A 16,069-nucleotide genomic window follows, 5' to 3' on the forward strand; every position below is an offset into this window, starting at 1 on the left:
TATCATAAAAAGTGTCGATAATCTTATCAAAACATTTTAATTTAACCCTAATGGCATTCCAATTTTGCGATAGCAAATAAATAAACATTTGTATCATTTCTTTTTTGGGGCTAGTGTATCCCCTTAACGTATCACAGGAAACGTTACATGAAATTGCCTTTGGAATAAATACTATCGATGACAGGTGATCAAATCCCGCCCAGAAGGAATTGGCTGGATCGATAACCGAATAGTACAGTAGTTGCTAGCTGCTTTCAGAGCGTTTCAGGCGCAGTTTTAGTTTTTTTTATTAATGTTAGAATTGATGTGGAAAGTGTGTGTTGGACTCTAATGGAAACGGAGCAGTGCGAGAATCGCTCAACAAGATAAGCACCGTTTTTGGTCCCGATCTTGGTATCGGAAAATTTGCAACGCCTTTGCCTTTTCGGCACGGTGAGTTTTTTGGGTATCCTTATAGTTTCTGATTCTTATTTTAAATGCAATTCTTCCCATTTCCTGTATCCAGTTGCAGGGCTTTATTTCCTTTTTTATTTTGCCCACTTTGCGTTGCACTTTCTGATCTCCTCGCATCTAATCTAACGGTGCTTTTTTATCGCCTCCTTTACACACAACGAATCGAGAGAAAAGAGAGGAGTGGAGATCGCAATAGATCGAATACACGAAAAAAGAAGTGTGTGTGTCTGCTTTGGAAGTGCAACAAATCGAAAAAGGAAAAACGGTACTTTTACACTGGTGGGCGTAAAAAGTGAAAGTGCTGAAAAGGCAACTAATGACTTAATATTTAAATCCTGAAATTAAATACGTGTCAATAGCTAGCCAATTATAAAATAAGGAAAAAAAATTAAAAGAAAACATAAAAATACACAAACATAAATAACAAACTAAAAAAAAAAATAAAAAAGTTTACGAACTCGAAAATATAAACTAAAAAAATTAACCATAATTTTACCATAAATTAAACCTAGTCCTAAGCAACTGAGTTATACGTGCGGAGCAATTTTTTATACCCAAAACTCTAGCCACACTCTAATTCCCCCAAATTTTGGGCTATGTACGCCACTCGAGTATCTGGCGACATGAAGATCTTTACCGCAGATGTTGTTGAGAGCAGCGCGACAGCAACATGCAGTTCGCCAGTGCAGCAACAACAGCAGTTGCAGCAAATCGAGTTCCGGTCGCGAATATCCGCCGGATCGCCGGGTTGCAAGGCGGGACAGTGCCATCTGAAGTTCGGGAAGTACAACAATAAGACGGCCAATCTTCTGCGCCAAGTGAACAGCTGTCACAGCAGCAACACCAGCAATGGTAGCAGTACTGAGACCAACAAGGGACAACAGCAGCAACAGATGCAGTACTGCAGCAACAGTAACTCGTGGGCCCGTAAAAAATACTTTGGCAACAGCAACGGCAGCAGTCTTCAGCAACAGCAGCAGCAACAGTCTTATTATCAGCGGCAGCACCACCAGCAACAGCAACAGCAGCAGCAACAACAAGAACAGCAACCGCTGAACAACAACAATGTGCTTATGAAGAATCAAAACATCATTCAGCCACAAATGACCGATTGCAAGCCCAGCGACAGCAATAACAACAGCAGCAGCAACGGCAGCATCAGCAACATCAGCAACATCAACGGCAACAGCAGCAACAGGTTGGCGGCAAAGCCAGCCAAATGGCTCAATGACAACAGTAGCAGAAACATAAATAACAATAGCATCGGCTGCAGAAATAACAACACCAATAACATTAGTACTAAGAAGCGCAACTCATCGGCAGATGCAACTGCTGCCTACTATCGCAAGTGCTCAGAGTCCTTGGGCACAGATGCTGCAGCAGAATCGACGCAAACGGATGTAGTGTCTTGCAAACTCAGCCCCCCAACAACAGGGTCAAGCTCAGAAAGTGGAACGGAAACCTCCATGGCTAAGACTCAGGATCAGGGACACGACCCTGAGCCGGAGAAGCAGCGAACCCGACAGCAACCCCTTAGTTTCTGGAAAACTAATTACCCGCAGCCAGCCGCCTGCCAACAAAAGGATGTAAGAGAGCTTGCAAAACGGTTTTTAAACTGCATACAATTAAAATTATATAAACCACAATTTTTTTCAACTTAAAGTTTCTATCGGTGGTATCGCCGAAATTTGTTTCATCCCAATTCGACTAAAATATACATTTAAAGTATAAACATATTCCAAAAAGTCTTTATAAACTTTTAAAAATGAATCGGTGTGGACATAAGTGAGGTAGCCCATTTTATTTTAATCAAATTAGTATCCGATTAATTCTTGTCTTTTAATATGTCTTTTTTTCCTTCCCTTCTTTTTTTATTTTTAAATACATTTTGCCTTTTTTAACTGTTAAGCACATAAATGTACAAATACCCATTTAAACTTTAAGTTAGGAACATTATCAAAGGAAACATTTTAAATTAATTGGTTGTCGAATTTCAGAAGGAGACGGTCGCGGCAGTGGTATCAGCGGCCGCAGTGGCGGCAGCTGCATCGGAGCAACAACAGCAACAGCAGACATTGTCCTTCGAGCACAAGCGAAACTCGGGCTACCAGCAGCATCAGCAGTACAATTACTATCAATATTACTATCCACAGCCCAAGCAGTTGACCATCGCCTCGTTCCTGCAGAAGGAACTACTGCCCGACAGCAACGAGAAGACCAGCCAGCACAGCAGCAACAATGGCACCAGCAACAATGGCACCAGCAACAACGGCACCAGCAACAACGGCAACAGCAACAACGGCAACAGCAACGGCAGCTTCTCACGGCAGCAATATGGGCATCAGTCTGTTGGGACTGGCTACCAGCAGCAGCAGCAGCGCTACCGCAATGCTCAGAGTGTCTATCAGCACTACCAGCACCAGCAGCAACATCAGGCCCAGCAGCAACATCCTCATCAGCAAGGGATCGGCTCGCATTTCCGTCGGAAGCATAGCGACAACAACAACAATAATAATAATAATAATAATAACAACAACAGCGGCATTAACAAGAAGATGCACTACAGTCCATGGGGAAAAAATGGGGATCCGACTTCCTCCTCTGGTCATCAACAACAGAAGCATCACCCACATCAGCAGCCAATCGAGATCCTGTCTAGCAGCAACTTTGACGCCGTACATCGCCGCATGCAAGGAGGAGGTGGTAAGAACGGATACTACCACCACAACTATCATCAGCTTGGGGGCGATGGTGGCACCACGCCCACGCGCTCCGAGCACCAGAACATCTACAACCTCACCTACATCAATGTTGACATGGAGGCATCCAGTGACGCCGTTGGAGGAGCATCGGGATCGACACCGGCGATCAAACCCTCGTTGCAGAGCAAACCGAGCATTTCGATAACACCGGCCCCGGCCTCAACGTCAACCATTGTCGACAGAGGAATGCCTCAGGCGGTTCGCCCCGTAGCCGCTCCGGTATCCGGTTCCATTCTGCCGGCACCGGCGAGCCACGTCCGGAACATGTTCGCACCGCCTACGCTGGCCATGATTGGGGGCCACGCCCTGCTCTCCCCGGTGACCACCAACACGCCCACCAAAATGATCAGCTGCGCCCAGCTGGACGAGGCCATAACGACTGCTGCTGCCAGCGGCGACCAGTCAGCGATCAGTCCCAGCTACAACCAAACAGTGCCTTTTATTATTCCACCCCAGCAGCAGCAGCAGCCGCCGCATCTGATCCCGGCCTGCAGCACGTCGCAGCCTCCTCCGCCGCCGCCACAGGTGTTCTTTCACTTCGCCGAAGGGTTTTGCAACCCGGGGCAGGGTCACCAGGCGCCACCCGCTCCCGTGTGGACACATTCCAGGTCGCCTTGCTACCAGTCCTCCTACGGATCCAGCTGCAGCCTCAACGGAAACGGAAATTCGCCCCACAACAAGGATGTGAATGCGGTTGGACTGCGGTCCGTCTCGCCCGCGCTTTCCACTTCCTCGCTGGGTAGCGAATCCCATTGGAGTGGGACAAGCAGTCGGAGTCGGTACGTATGAAAAAAATATGTATAATCATTTTAAAAGCAATGAAGTATTACAAACTGATCAATTTAAAAAAATGAATTATTTTGTTCACGTGACAAAAATTAAATGACTTAAATATTTTTTTAAAGGTACTTCCTTGGCAAATGCTAAATTTTGTACAATGTACAAATACTAGATAAATATATAAATATCAACAGAAAATTGAAAAGGTTTTGAAAAATACAACAAACAGATTTTCTTATGCACAGTTGGCAATTGTGAGCAATGCACTGATATGTATAATAATATTGGAGTTGCGAATGTTTTTACTCAAATTTTATTTATTGATACATTTTTCAATTTATTTTAAGGTTTATATTATATTCTCCTCTAATCGACTGAAATATTTTATCCTCTGATTGCAATACCTAAAGTCATAATTCTTGCTTAACTTCAACCAAATTTAGTTAAGATTTTGCTACCATTTTTCTTTTCTTTTGTAAAACCAAACCAATCCTTCAGCTGTATTACATATCTTCCCAGAAGATTGACGCATTTCGAAATTTCCATTTTTAGCTTGGGCCATGGAGGCCAACTTTCCATTTCACCCACTCCTAGCGCTCTAGGATCTGCCCAGTTGTCGCCGCATCTGGCCGAGATGGGTGTTCAACATCCGCTGCACCAGCAACACCCTCCCCCGCTGATCAACCACCACCCACATGGGCAGCTAAACGGACATGCAATGGCCCCCTATGTCCCGCACCGCCCACATCCACCTCCACCAGTCTCATCGCCGAATCCGGCGCCAGGTGCTACGGCAGGAGGACCCTGGTACGAGCTGGTCCTGCCCCCCGATCGCTACATGGCCCAAGCTCGGAACGTGGAGGTCGCTGTCCAGCCGGAGAAGCTGATCTGCATGTGCAAGTACGACAATCTGTCTGCTGAAATCTGGAAGAGATTCCGGGGAGCCCAGCAGACGCACAAGAAGTTCAAGCTGAAGATGCGTCTCTGGCGGTACCTGTTCCTTTGGATGAACGTAAGTTAAAGTCATTTTTGTGATGAAAAAGTTTTTTGAGGTATAGAAAATAAGTGAACTTATGACATTCTTTTGGTTAAAAAACCAAAAAATAGAGCTGATTTTTTCAAAAGAGGCAAAATATGTTTTATAAGCGTATCCCATGATTTTTTCGCGAAAAAATTGTCTTTACGATATTAATTTTCTGTAAATGGGACTTCGTCGGTAATTTTGTCACGTAATCACATAGTTATTTCTTTCTGGACTATAAAAATGGTTACGATCTGTTACCAATTGATTAATATTCCACAATAATGATTGAAGTTACTGGATGAAGCTTTAAAAGTCCCGGAAGCTTACAGTTTTATAATGCACCGCCCTAGATGTTAGTAAACAAAAACATTATAATATTTGAAAATGTTTTTGCCTGTTACATTTTGCAGCTTTCAAAAATGTATCTTTATAACACCGTCAATCTGTGTAATTGCAGCAACCAATGTTCGAGCGGTATCGCATCTGTTTAGTTGGGTCGACCATTACGGGCTTCGGAACGGACTCCTCTGACATCGACATGTGCCTGTTGCCCGAACAGGGATTGCACCCCAACCAGCATCAGCACCACCACCACCAGCACCACTATCACAATGAGAAGCGCACCGAGGCTCTGATTATCCTCACCATGTTCAACGCGGTGTTGAAGGACACAGGTAAGGAAATCTGGTGGGCATGCTCCTTAACAGAGTGTCTCTCTTTTGCAGAGGTTTTCCAGGACTTCAATTTGATTGAGGCGCGGGTGCCGATACTGCGCTTCAAGGACATTATCAATGGGATTGAAGTCGATCTGAACTTTAACAACTGCGTGGGTATTAAAAACACCTATCTGCTGCAGCTTTACGCCCAACGTAAGCAATATGATATGTTATTTAGAAAACAAAATGTCTGCTCTATCTTATTTATATATATTATTTTCCTGTTTGTCCCCAAAATCGTCTTAAACAGCTGTTATGAATAAATTTGGTGTATGTTTGCCTGCGAGCATTTCTTCCATAACGATGTTGGTAAAAAATCGAGCACAGAAACACGGAAGTCGTAAATTTGAGTGATAGAATGTATATTCTTTAGACTGTTTTTTGTATAAAATTAATTATTAAATTAGAAGCTTTACAATCGTTCTTATGATAAAAGCCCAAACTCATCAAAAAAGAAAATCATGTTATAATTCCGTGCTTCAGAAATTTAAAAAACTTAAAAACGATTTCGTACGTGTGTTTAAAGAGATTTTTTGTGGAAAATGTATTATTTGTATTTAATTTATTTATTTATATAAAGCTAGCTTAAGTTTTAAAACTATGAACTAACTATAATAAGAGCATTAGCAGCTAAGGCCTTCCGCTCATCTTGGATGACAGTAATAATTTAATTTAAAGGAATGAGAACAATTTTAGATTTTGTGAATAAGTTGGGCTTTTTGAAGAAACTGTATTATATTTAATTTATTTGCGAAAAGTATTTCATTCATTACTAATTATGTGATTCAAATCTCATTAGAATTCGTTTACATTTCAGTATTAGTCCTTAAATATATTGAATTTGTTTGTTTATTGTTAAAAAGTTGTTTAGGTGATGGTCAAATGTGTTTTTCTTTATTGTAATTGTATTAATTCATTATCATTACTGGTGTTTTGTTAAGTCTATCAAACCTATGACATGTATTAAATCCAAGTACTTAGTTTGTTATGCGGCCCTTTCCTTAACATTTAATATGATGTTTTAGTGGATTGGAGGACACGACCGTTGGTGGTGGTTGTGAAGCTCTGGGCGCAGTACCACGACATCAACGACGCCAAGCGCATGACCATTTCCAGCTACTCGCTGGTGCTCATGGTGTTGCACTACCTGCAACACGCCTGCGTGCCGCACGTCCTGCCCTGCCTGCACACTCTGTATCCCGAGAAGTTCCAGCTGGGGCAACAGGACTGCCTGGACCTGGACCTCATCGAACCGATCGAGCCCTACCAGGCGATGAACACCCAGACGCTCGGCGAGCACCTGCTCGGCTTCTTCAAGTACTACAGCAGCTTTGAGTGAGTCTTGCTCGTGATCCGTAACCCCAATCAAGACCTCATCGATTGCCTCGCTGCAGCTTTCGGAACTTTGCCATTTCCATACGCACCGGCGGCGTCCTGCCGGTGGCCACATGTCGCATGGCCAAGAGCCCCAAGAACGATGTCTACCAGTGGAAGGAGCTCAACATCGAGGAGCCCTTCGATCTGTCCAACACGGCGCGCTCCGTCTACGATTATGCCACCTTCGAGCGGGTTAAGGCCGTTTTTTTGGCCTCGGCGCGACGGCTTGACCATACTCTCGACCTGGCCACCATCTTCCGGCCAATCCATCATGCACCAGAGAGCTTCCCCCAACAGCAGTTCGACCAGCAGCTGCACTACCCGATTCCCAGTCAGACGCGTAGTTCAGGTGGTGCCGCTCCAGTGTCCAGCAAATTGACCCCGGATGTAGCCACCACCTTTGCCGAACCCACTGCGGCGCACGTCGCCTGATTGGAACAGATTAAATGCTTGAGTTTTCAGGTCGGTAGAGTTCCTTAATCAGTTTTCGTTTATTTTTTGTAGCCATCCATATATAGCCATAAAAAAATCTCTTTCAGGTAGTTTCCAAAACATGAAGATAATAAAATAATATGTCCCACAATGTTAAATCAGAACAAGAAATTTTGTAAAATGAAATTCGAAAAATCCGAAATTACGAAAGATTAGTGTGAAAACCCGGCTGAAATAGAATTTCAAACAAACTTTAATGCATCCTTATCTTGTTAAATGTTACTATATTCATTTATTTATACTTTTATAAACTCAAAATGTTTTATCGGATTTCATTACTTATTGTAAACATTCACGGAGGTGTGCGATGTTCGTCCCTCCTGTGGCGTGTATGTATCTCTTTGAAAAACAAAATGTCACCCGAAAATGTAAACCCAAGTTCTGTAAAATAAAACAAAAAATGCAAACCCCACGAGTATAAAGTCCATTCTTTTCATTTCCATATGAGTTTTTCGGTTTAACATAATTTTAATATTGGAAATTGCATTCCTAAACAATTATTTTCGTTGTAAGTTGCAATTTATATATATCCCGCATTTTGCCAAAAGTATGTTTAATTATTTTAATAGCAGAAGGTTACTTTATCCCTTTCGTCCAGCGAATGGCTTTATTTCTAATTTGTCGCACCAATTATATAGAGATAAAAAACATTTTTTCTAGAAAATATGTTATACCCTCTTCAAGAAAATACGCAACATCCCTTATTTGTTTTTCGCAAGGGAAAACTTAAATTCTTTATTAAGAATTTCAAAAAAAATGTTTCATTTTCTTGAATCAAAGAGTTTGCGTGGGGAAAGAATTAACTCACAATATATAGAAAAAATATACCATTTTCATATCGTTTTAAAAACAATTAACAGGCATCTGTAACTGCATTAATATTAATTAATATTAACCTTTTCTGATCATAGTCCTCCTTTTTTCGGTTCGGTATGTTTATTACTGTGTGTGTATTGTTGTATTTAAGGTCGGAAAATTGCAACGCGTTTCCTTTATCAATCATCCGATTTCCAATCTGCGCTGGAAAGTTGCATCCGCTTTGGGGGCGCCAGCGTTCCCGTGCGATTAAAAATTGTGTCTCCATATTTTTGAATTTGATTTTGTTTCGTCTTGATTTTTTTTGTTTGGTTTTTTTTGTGTGTTTGTTAGGATAACAAATGCATACAGAAAACAAAAGAGTCCAAAAGTTTACGAAATGTACAACGGTGAGCATGGGGTCGGTGTGAGTAAACCGTTTGGGGAATAAGGTTAGAACAGGAGCAAAAGATTGGCCGCTGCACTGGAGGCCAGAAGAAGGTTGGAAGGTAAGCCACTTGGTGAATACGTGTCCTGGGCGGGAGTGGTTGCGTTTGCGTCTGCGTTTAAGGCTCCGGCTGCGAATCCTGGTTGGCAAAACAAAGGAAACGTGTCGAGAAGTTGTCCATAGTCATTTCAAGGGCATCTGGTGTGGCGCCTTGCTGGCTGGTTGGCTCATTCGTGGGCGCACTCCTTCGGAGCGCACTCGTGGCCAGTGGCCAGTCGCCTGGCCATGACTTCATGGCCCGCGGCGATTCGGGAACATCTGCGTGGTTCAGTGGCTGCAGTGCATCCTGGCAGCCTACACTGATGTGCTCTCGATCTCTCGACATTTCTCCGCCTCCGAAACACACTCCTCATCTCGCCATCTCCGTCTCTCTCACTGTCTCGTCCCGCCGTCTTCAATGTCCCGCTCGTACTCATGTTCCTAGGTCGCGCTGTTTCCCGCATCTGTCGTTGTTCCCGTGATAGTCCTCTTTGCTTGGTTCCTGCTGCCTACTGATGCTACTCCTTGATGATGACTTCAAAGTTGAGTTTGTTGTTGTTTCGTTTGGGTTGCTTGTAATCGTTTGTAGTTGGTGCACCTCCAGCCGGATTCTCAATAAGGCTGTGAGAACTGGTTCAAACTGCGTTCGCCCGACTGCAACACAAAAAGAGATTAATTAGGATGGGGATTACTTGGGTTGGTGGGTAGCAAGGTGTATACAAAAACAAAAAAGAACGCTATAGTTAAATGCCTGAGCTTAAATTATTTAGACAGCAGAATAGGCACCTAACCTTTTTATCCATTTTTCCTGTTTCATAACGTTAATATTTTCATAGGTATATACTTTGTAATTGGTAGTTTAGGGTCTAAATTAAAAGACTCTCTTCAAAATTTCAAAACTTTTTCAAATTTTAAGCATAAAAGTATTATTCTAATTTCATTTATAAGGAATATTAAAAATATTGACGTTGGCAATCGGCATTTGTGCTTGATATACATACTGATACTGATCACGAATATGTATTCATTTTATAAAGTCGTAAATTTCGCATTGGCGGAAGATACGTGTTTATGTATTTACTGACCCTACTAATTTAAGATGTAACTGATCATAAAAAGTTGTCCAAAACTGTCGACATGATTTTACACTATGGAATAAAGAGTTTATGCATTCCATCAATCTGCTCACTCACCACGTTGAAGGCCACATCCTGGGAGAGCAAACCATCCATCTGCGATATTTGCCCAAAGTCCTGCGAAAGCTCCGGCTGTTGGGAAAGAGCGAATCCGCTGGGCTGCGTCATCTGTAGCGACAAAGGTGCCGGCTGCTGACTGAATGGAGTGGTGGCGTTTCCCGTGCTCATCTGTCCGCCAAGACCTCCAGCCGCCGGTGCTCCACCCGCCTGGCCAGCCGTTGCACGCGATTTTCCCGGCTTCTGGGTCTTCTTACTGCCGGCTAACGAGGATGCCCCACCTCCACTTCCACCTCCAATTCCAGCGACTGCAACTCCTGCATTAGCCACAGAGGAGAAGTTACCCGACTGCTGTTGCTGCTGCATGGCCCGATTCTGCTTGGCCGCCATGATCGCCTGCTGGTGCTGGTTGTAGAACCGCGGTGGAAGATTGCTCATGTTCATGAACATGCCAACGGGGACGGGCATGTTGCCCAGGGCTGCCGCACCGTGCTCGCTGGATATGTAGCCAATGGAGTCGTGGTGCAGGTGAGCAGCCGCCCAGCTGGGTCCCGTGCCGCCGGCGCCTCCGAAGTTGTTGTTGGTACCGGCAGCACCGTTTCCGCCCGTGCCCAGGCCAAAGCCCATCATTGCGTTGGAGCTAGGGGCACCGTAGCCAAGGGGCGAGCCGCCGTAGGGACCGCCGCCGAATTGGCCGCCATTCATGTTCTGACCTGGCATCTGGCGGCCTTGGCCGTAGCCGCCGCTCCGATCGTAAATAGAGCCCGGAACCATCACCTCCTTGGCATCGGCTATCATGGTGGACATAAAGTGCGCACCGATGTTCATGCTGTTAACAAGCTTCTTGGGCTTCTGGAAGTGGATGAGCGACTCCTTGAGGTTGTTTAGTGACCCTTCGACGAGCACTTTACGGTCCTTGTAGAAGTTGAGCAGATGGTTCCAGAGCTGCTGCTTGGCAAGCACCTTGGGATTGCCCACGATAATGATGCCGTACTTAGCCCGAGTGAGGGCCACATTGAGACGTCGCGGGTCGTTAAGGAAACCGATGCCCTGGCGCTCATTGGAGCGCACGCACGACATGATGATGATGTCCTTCTCGCGGCCCTGGAACGCATCAACGCTGGCGATCTCGATCTCCTGGTAGAGTCGCGAGTGCAGGCTGCCCTGGTATTGCATGTACTGCACCAGGTACGCGCGCTGGCCCTCGTAAGGCGTGATGATTCCAATTTGTTCCGGTTTGATCCCCGCCTTGAGGAATCGTGTCGTGATCTTTTCCACGTTGGCCGCCTCTGTGCGGTTAAGGAACGATGTTCCGGAGCCAGCGATCTCCTCCTGGCCCTGCGTGACCAAGAAGAACATTGGTCTCTCTGGCTGTGGCCACGGGAAGTCCAATTTAAGGCGGCGGTCTTCCGCGCAGACGCCGTTCTGCAGCGAGCCCTCGTAGAAGAAGTTGGACGGGAACTGGGACAGCTCGGGGTGCATGCGGTACTGCACCTCCAGTCGGAACGGACGGATGCCCAGTACCACTAGGCGCTCGAACAGACTTTGCGAGAGGCCGGCACGGGCCGCCTTCTTACACATGACCACCGGTCCCAGCTGACAGTGGTCGCCCACGAGGATCAGCTGCTTGGCGCCCAGCACCACCGGCACCATACACTCTGGCTCCGTGGACTGCATAGACTCGTCGATCAGGATAGAAGTGAACTTGATGCGCGACAGCCGCCCGTCTCCGGCGCCCACGCATGTGCAGCAGATGACGTCGGCCGCCTCCAGGAGCTGGTTCTCGGTGCCGCGCTTCAGACTACGGTAGCGCTTCTCATCTGCAGAGCTTAGCTCGCCGGTCTCGTCCTTCAGCTGCTGAAGCTTCTTCAGCTCCGAGTTGGTCTCCATGTTGCGGATTTGGTTGTGCAGCGCCAGGAAGCTGACGGGGCTATCGATGGCCTCGCGGCTCTTGGCGCATACACGCACCACTTTAAGGTTTGTGCGGTGGATCTTCTCCGTTAGCTGGTCCACGGCCGTGTTGCTGGGCGCACACACCAGCACTGTGCCGCCGTGCTGCTTCACCAGTTGGTACACGATGGTGGCCGAGGTCACCGTTTTTCCGGTTCCGGGCGGTCCCTGAATAAGCGAGAGCGGACGCTGTAGGGCGTGCTTCACAGCATACACCTGGCTGCGATTCAAGTCAGGCAGATGCGGGGCGCTATAGAGCTTGGGCTGCGAGCCCCTGAACAGCACCTCGTCGTTAGCATCTGGACGGCCGTGGCCCAATAGACGCGAGTAGATGTAGTTGGATACCGAGTTGCGGTCCATAGCAAAATTGCGCAGCGCACGCGTCATGCGGTCAAAGGAGGTGCACTTCCAGATGAAGTCCACCGAGAAGTTGCTAGTGCACTTAACAGGAGCGTTTGAAGAGGTCTTCAGCTCGAGGCCGACATCATCACCAAAATTGTCCGGTACCTTGATCACGTGTCCGATCTCGTTCCACGGATTGTACATCTCGCCCACGTAGCGCAGGCGCAGCTCGTCGCCGTGCATCAGCTTCATGTCCGAGTCGGTCTTAGCGAGCGTGAAGTAGGCGATGGTTTTTTTGTTAAGGCCCACGTCCCAGCGCACCTCGATGTTTTCCTGGGTAGCCGACTCCTTCAGCTTCTTGTCATAGTCGGCCTCAAGGCGAACCAGCGGCCCGAACGTCTTCTCGTACTGGTAGCCGTCTTCGTAGCGCAGCAGCACCTGGGCCGGCTCCGAGTCGATACCCGGCTTCTCTAGGTCCTGGAACGTGGCCTCGATATTGTCTTTCCACAGCTCCTCCAACTTGTTGATCTGGGCGGCCGAGATTTGGCGCGCCCGGAGCTGGCCCTGTTCGCTGGGCTGCTTCACCAACCAGGGCAAAAAACACCGGTCGGCAATCAGGGGCTTCCACTGATCCTGGTCCCAATTCATGTCCTTCAGCGAGTTCTGGGCAGCGCACGGCTGCCGGCAGAGCAGCACGACCACAGAGTCGGCCTTGGCGGGGATGAAGCCCAGCACGAAGACGTTGCGAACGCCGCACGAGTAGCACTCGAGGATGGTCTCGCCCAGGGGTCCTTCGCCGTGCAGGGTCACCTCGCGATGCTTCGCCCGCACCAAATGGTTGATGATGTGCGAGCCGGAAGTGCTGCCGCGTCCGTTGCAGAACCACTTGCGGCAATTGTTGCACATGACGACCGTGGCCGGGTCGTGGATGCCGCAGTATTTGCAAGCGTGAGCGGGAAGCTCCTTCACGTACGAGCTACCGGCCTCGTCGTCCTCCTCCTCGAACTGCAGGTCGGCCAGATCGTTGGTGATGCTGGCCAATCGCGGATGCGAGTCCCCACCAGATCGGCGCGGCTAAGGGAGGGAGGAAAGACATGTGGATTAGCTGTGGTGGCTATTGGGCCATTGGTCATGGGCACAAACTCACGTGTAGCTCCAGCTGGTCGCCCTGCGTCTGGCTCTGCGAGGTGGAGGGCATGGTGAAGTCGCGGTAATCGTACTGCGTCGGCTGCGTGTCCGCTCCTGGCAGCAACTCGTTGTCGTCCATGTCCAAAAACGAGAGCGCCGAGCTGGGCGCGTACGTGTCCACGCTCATGGCGCCTGTGCCTCAGCCAAGGTTGTTGATTTTGTTGGGATTCTGCCTGGATCTAGATGTGGATCTTAATACGGATCGATGTATCGCCGCTTCACTACTACTACTCACTTTCAGTTCCCGCCCGAACACGATTCGCTTGCTCCAGAGTGGGCTGATTTCTGATATTTCCCAGGCGGAGCGTGTCCGAGATGGTTATGGTTATCCGTGTGCGTTTGGCGCGTTCCGATTTCAGAAGCCTGCCGGTTGCCGCTTTTGAAACCGCGGCTTTTGCGTGTTCTGAATCAAGTCCGTTCGAGAGTCTCACGTTCGAGGGGCTCACGTAGGATAGAAAAAAGGAAAGAATTGTCGCTTGTCCAACAAATTTGCCCGGCCTGCTGCGATAGAGCTGGAACAAAATTCGATATTCATTTGATACTATCGATATGTTTTCAGTACGAATTCGAAAATAAAATAATAAATAATTGGAAAGTTTTTTTAGATTGGTTTTCAAAAACAAAAAAGCAGTCTTGAAATTGTAGTTCAAATTCAGTATAAAGCGCTAAAAATAGGTCGCCGCTCATTTATTCTGCCGCAGTATACTTTGTTATTCTGCGTTTTTCTCAAAAATATTTATTTTGGACATAATATCTTCAAGTGTACCGAATAAATTTTCTAGCCTTCTCGTAATACTTTTATTTTGGCTGAAGGATTTTCACCTTGTTGCTAAAAATCATGCTTTCGAAAATCTTATTGTGCGGCAGCTGCAACTATTCCCCATCTCGTTCTAGCACATGCATTTCTGGAAGGGGACATCGAGCATTTTCACATATGTCCTCTTCTTATTCCGTACCCTGCCTAACAGGTAACAGGTAGCGAGAAAAATGCATCTATCCTGTACAGGAAATGCCCCAAAATTGAATTTTAAAATAAACATAAACACTTTAAACATAGCTTAATCGATAGTTTCCCCAATAAAATTATCGAAAGCACGTCTGTTATTTTCCATCACCAGGCTGAGTTCAGTGTGACCGCGTAAGGGGCTTCCAAAAAATACGCCGGAACATTAAACGATATACCACAAATATACTAAAAATAAAGCAATTTAAATCTGATTCCACTGTCACATAGTTTCAAATTTTGCAGTTTCGGCAAGAAGAAGTTTATATACCCATTCAGTTATTACAGAACGAATAAATTTTAATTTGTATGCCAATATTACTATAAACAATGAAGTTAAGTCGATTTTGCGCTGCATTATCGGCTTAAATTTGGTAAGTTATGGACTCTCGAAGTACACTTTTAAGTCACTCTTTTACAAAACATCGGTAAATTAGAAATAACTAACATGAAAATGGGTCAAAAATTTGATAAACGCTAAATTGAAAATTTTGAATGCAGATTTTTAGAGAATCAATCCACAAGTCTTTAGAGGTATGCCACCTTAGAATAGGATTAAATTTGGTAAAGTTATGGACTCTACAAGTCCAATTTTGGGTCACTCTATTCAACACATCGGAAAATTAGAAATAACTAACATGAAAATGGGTCAAAATTTTGATGAACGCTAAATTGAAAAATTTGAATGCAGATTTTCAGAGAATCGAATCACAAGTCTTTAGAGGTATGCCACTTTGGAATCGGATTAAATTTGGTAAAGTTATAGACTCTAGAAGTCCAATTTTGGGTCACTCTATTACAACACATCGGAAAATTAGAAATAACCAACATGAAAATGGGTCAAAATATTGATAAACGCTAAATTGAAAATTTTGAATGCAGATTTTCAGAGAATCGAATCACAAGTCTTTAGAGGTTTGCCACTTTGGAATCGGATTAAATTTGGTAAAGTTATGGACTCTAGAAGTCCAATTTTGGGTCACTCTATTACAACACATCGGAAAATTAGAAATAACCAACATGAAAATGGGTCAAAATATTGATAAACGCTAAATTAAAAATTTTGAATGCAGATTTTCAGAGAATCGAACCACAAGTCTTTAGAGGTATGCCACTTTGGAATCGGATTAAATTTGGTAAAGTTATAGACTCTAGAAGTCCAATTTTGGGTCACTCTATTACAACACATCGGAAAATTAGAAATAACCAACATGAAAATGGGTCAAAATATTGATAAACGCTAAATTAAAAATTTTGAATGCAGATTTTCAGAGAATCGATTCACAAGTCTTTAGAGGTATGCCACTTTGGAATCGGATTAAATTTGGTAAAGTTATGGACTCTAGAAGTCCAATTTTGGGTCACTCTATTACAACACATCGGAAAATTAGAAATAACCAACATGAAAATGGGTCAAAATATTGATAAACGCTAAATTAAAAATTTTGAATGCAGATTTTCAGAGAATCGATTCACAAGTCTTTAGAGGTATGCCACTTTGGAATCG

The 16,069-nt window shown here is 45.4% G+C and overlaps 2 protein-coding genes across 3 annotated transcripts; one reads left to right on the forward strand and one right to left on the reverse strand.

Annotated features, from left to right (window-relative positions):
- Nucleotides 1–197: 197 nt before the first annotated feature.
- On the forward strand, nt 198–8,016 carry LOC108048604 (poly(A) RNA polymerase gld-2 homolog B). The gene is made up of 9 exons (XM_017129377.2): nt 198–432; nt 506–2,039; nt 2,451–3,994; nt 4,548–5,007; nt 5,477–5,693; nt 5,745–5,888; nt 6,761–7,070; nt 7,130–7,574; nt 7,652–8,016. The coding sequence occupies exons 2-8, from the start codon at nt 1,050–1,052 to the stop codon at nt 7,542–7,544; spliced, it is 4,080 nt and encodes a 1,359-aa protein (XP_016984866.1). The 5' UTR covers nt 198–432; nt 506–1,049; the 3' UTR covers nt 7,545–7,574; nt 7,652–8,016.
- A 292-nt stretch (nt 8,017–8,308) lies between these two features.
- LOC108048613 (regulator of nonsense transcripts 1 homolog) lies at nt 8,309–14,076 on the reverse strand. 2 transcript variants are annotated; one of them, XM_017129389.1, is made up of 4 exons: nt 13,795–14,076; nt 13,519–13,738; nt 10,080–13,445; nt 8,309–9,540 (listed from the first exon to the last, which is right to left on the reverse strand). In XM_017129389.1, the coding sequence occupies exons 2-4, from the start codon at nt 13,684–13,686 to the stop codon at nt 9,499–9,501; spliced, it is 3,576 nt and encodes a 1,191-aa protein (XP_016984878.1). In that variant the 5' UTR covers nt 13,687–13,738; nt 13,795–14,076; the 3' UTR covers nt 8,309–9,498. The 2 variants fall into 2 exon arrangements, with proteins under 2 accessions (XP_016984878.1, XP_016984884.1); XM_017129395.1 differs by having other exon boundaries at nt 13,519–13,750.
- Between the last annotated feature and the right edge of the window lie 1,993 nt (nt 14,077–16,069).

Source organism: Drosophila rhopaloa, unplaced genomic scaffold (assembly GCF_018152115.1).
Source record: "Drosophila rhopaloa isolate 14029-0021.01 unplaced genomic scaffold, ASM1815211v1 contig_3, whole genome shotgun sequence".
Taxonomy (NCBI): domain Eukaryota; kingdom Metazoa; phylum Arthropoda; class Insecta; order Diptera; family Drosophilidae; genus Drosophila; species Drosophila rhopaloa.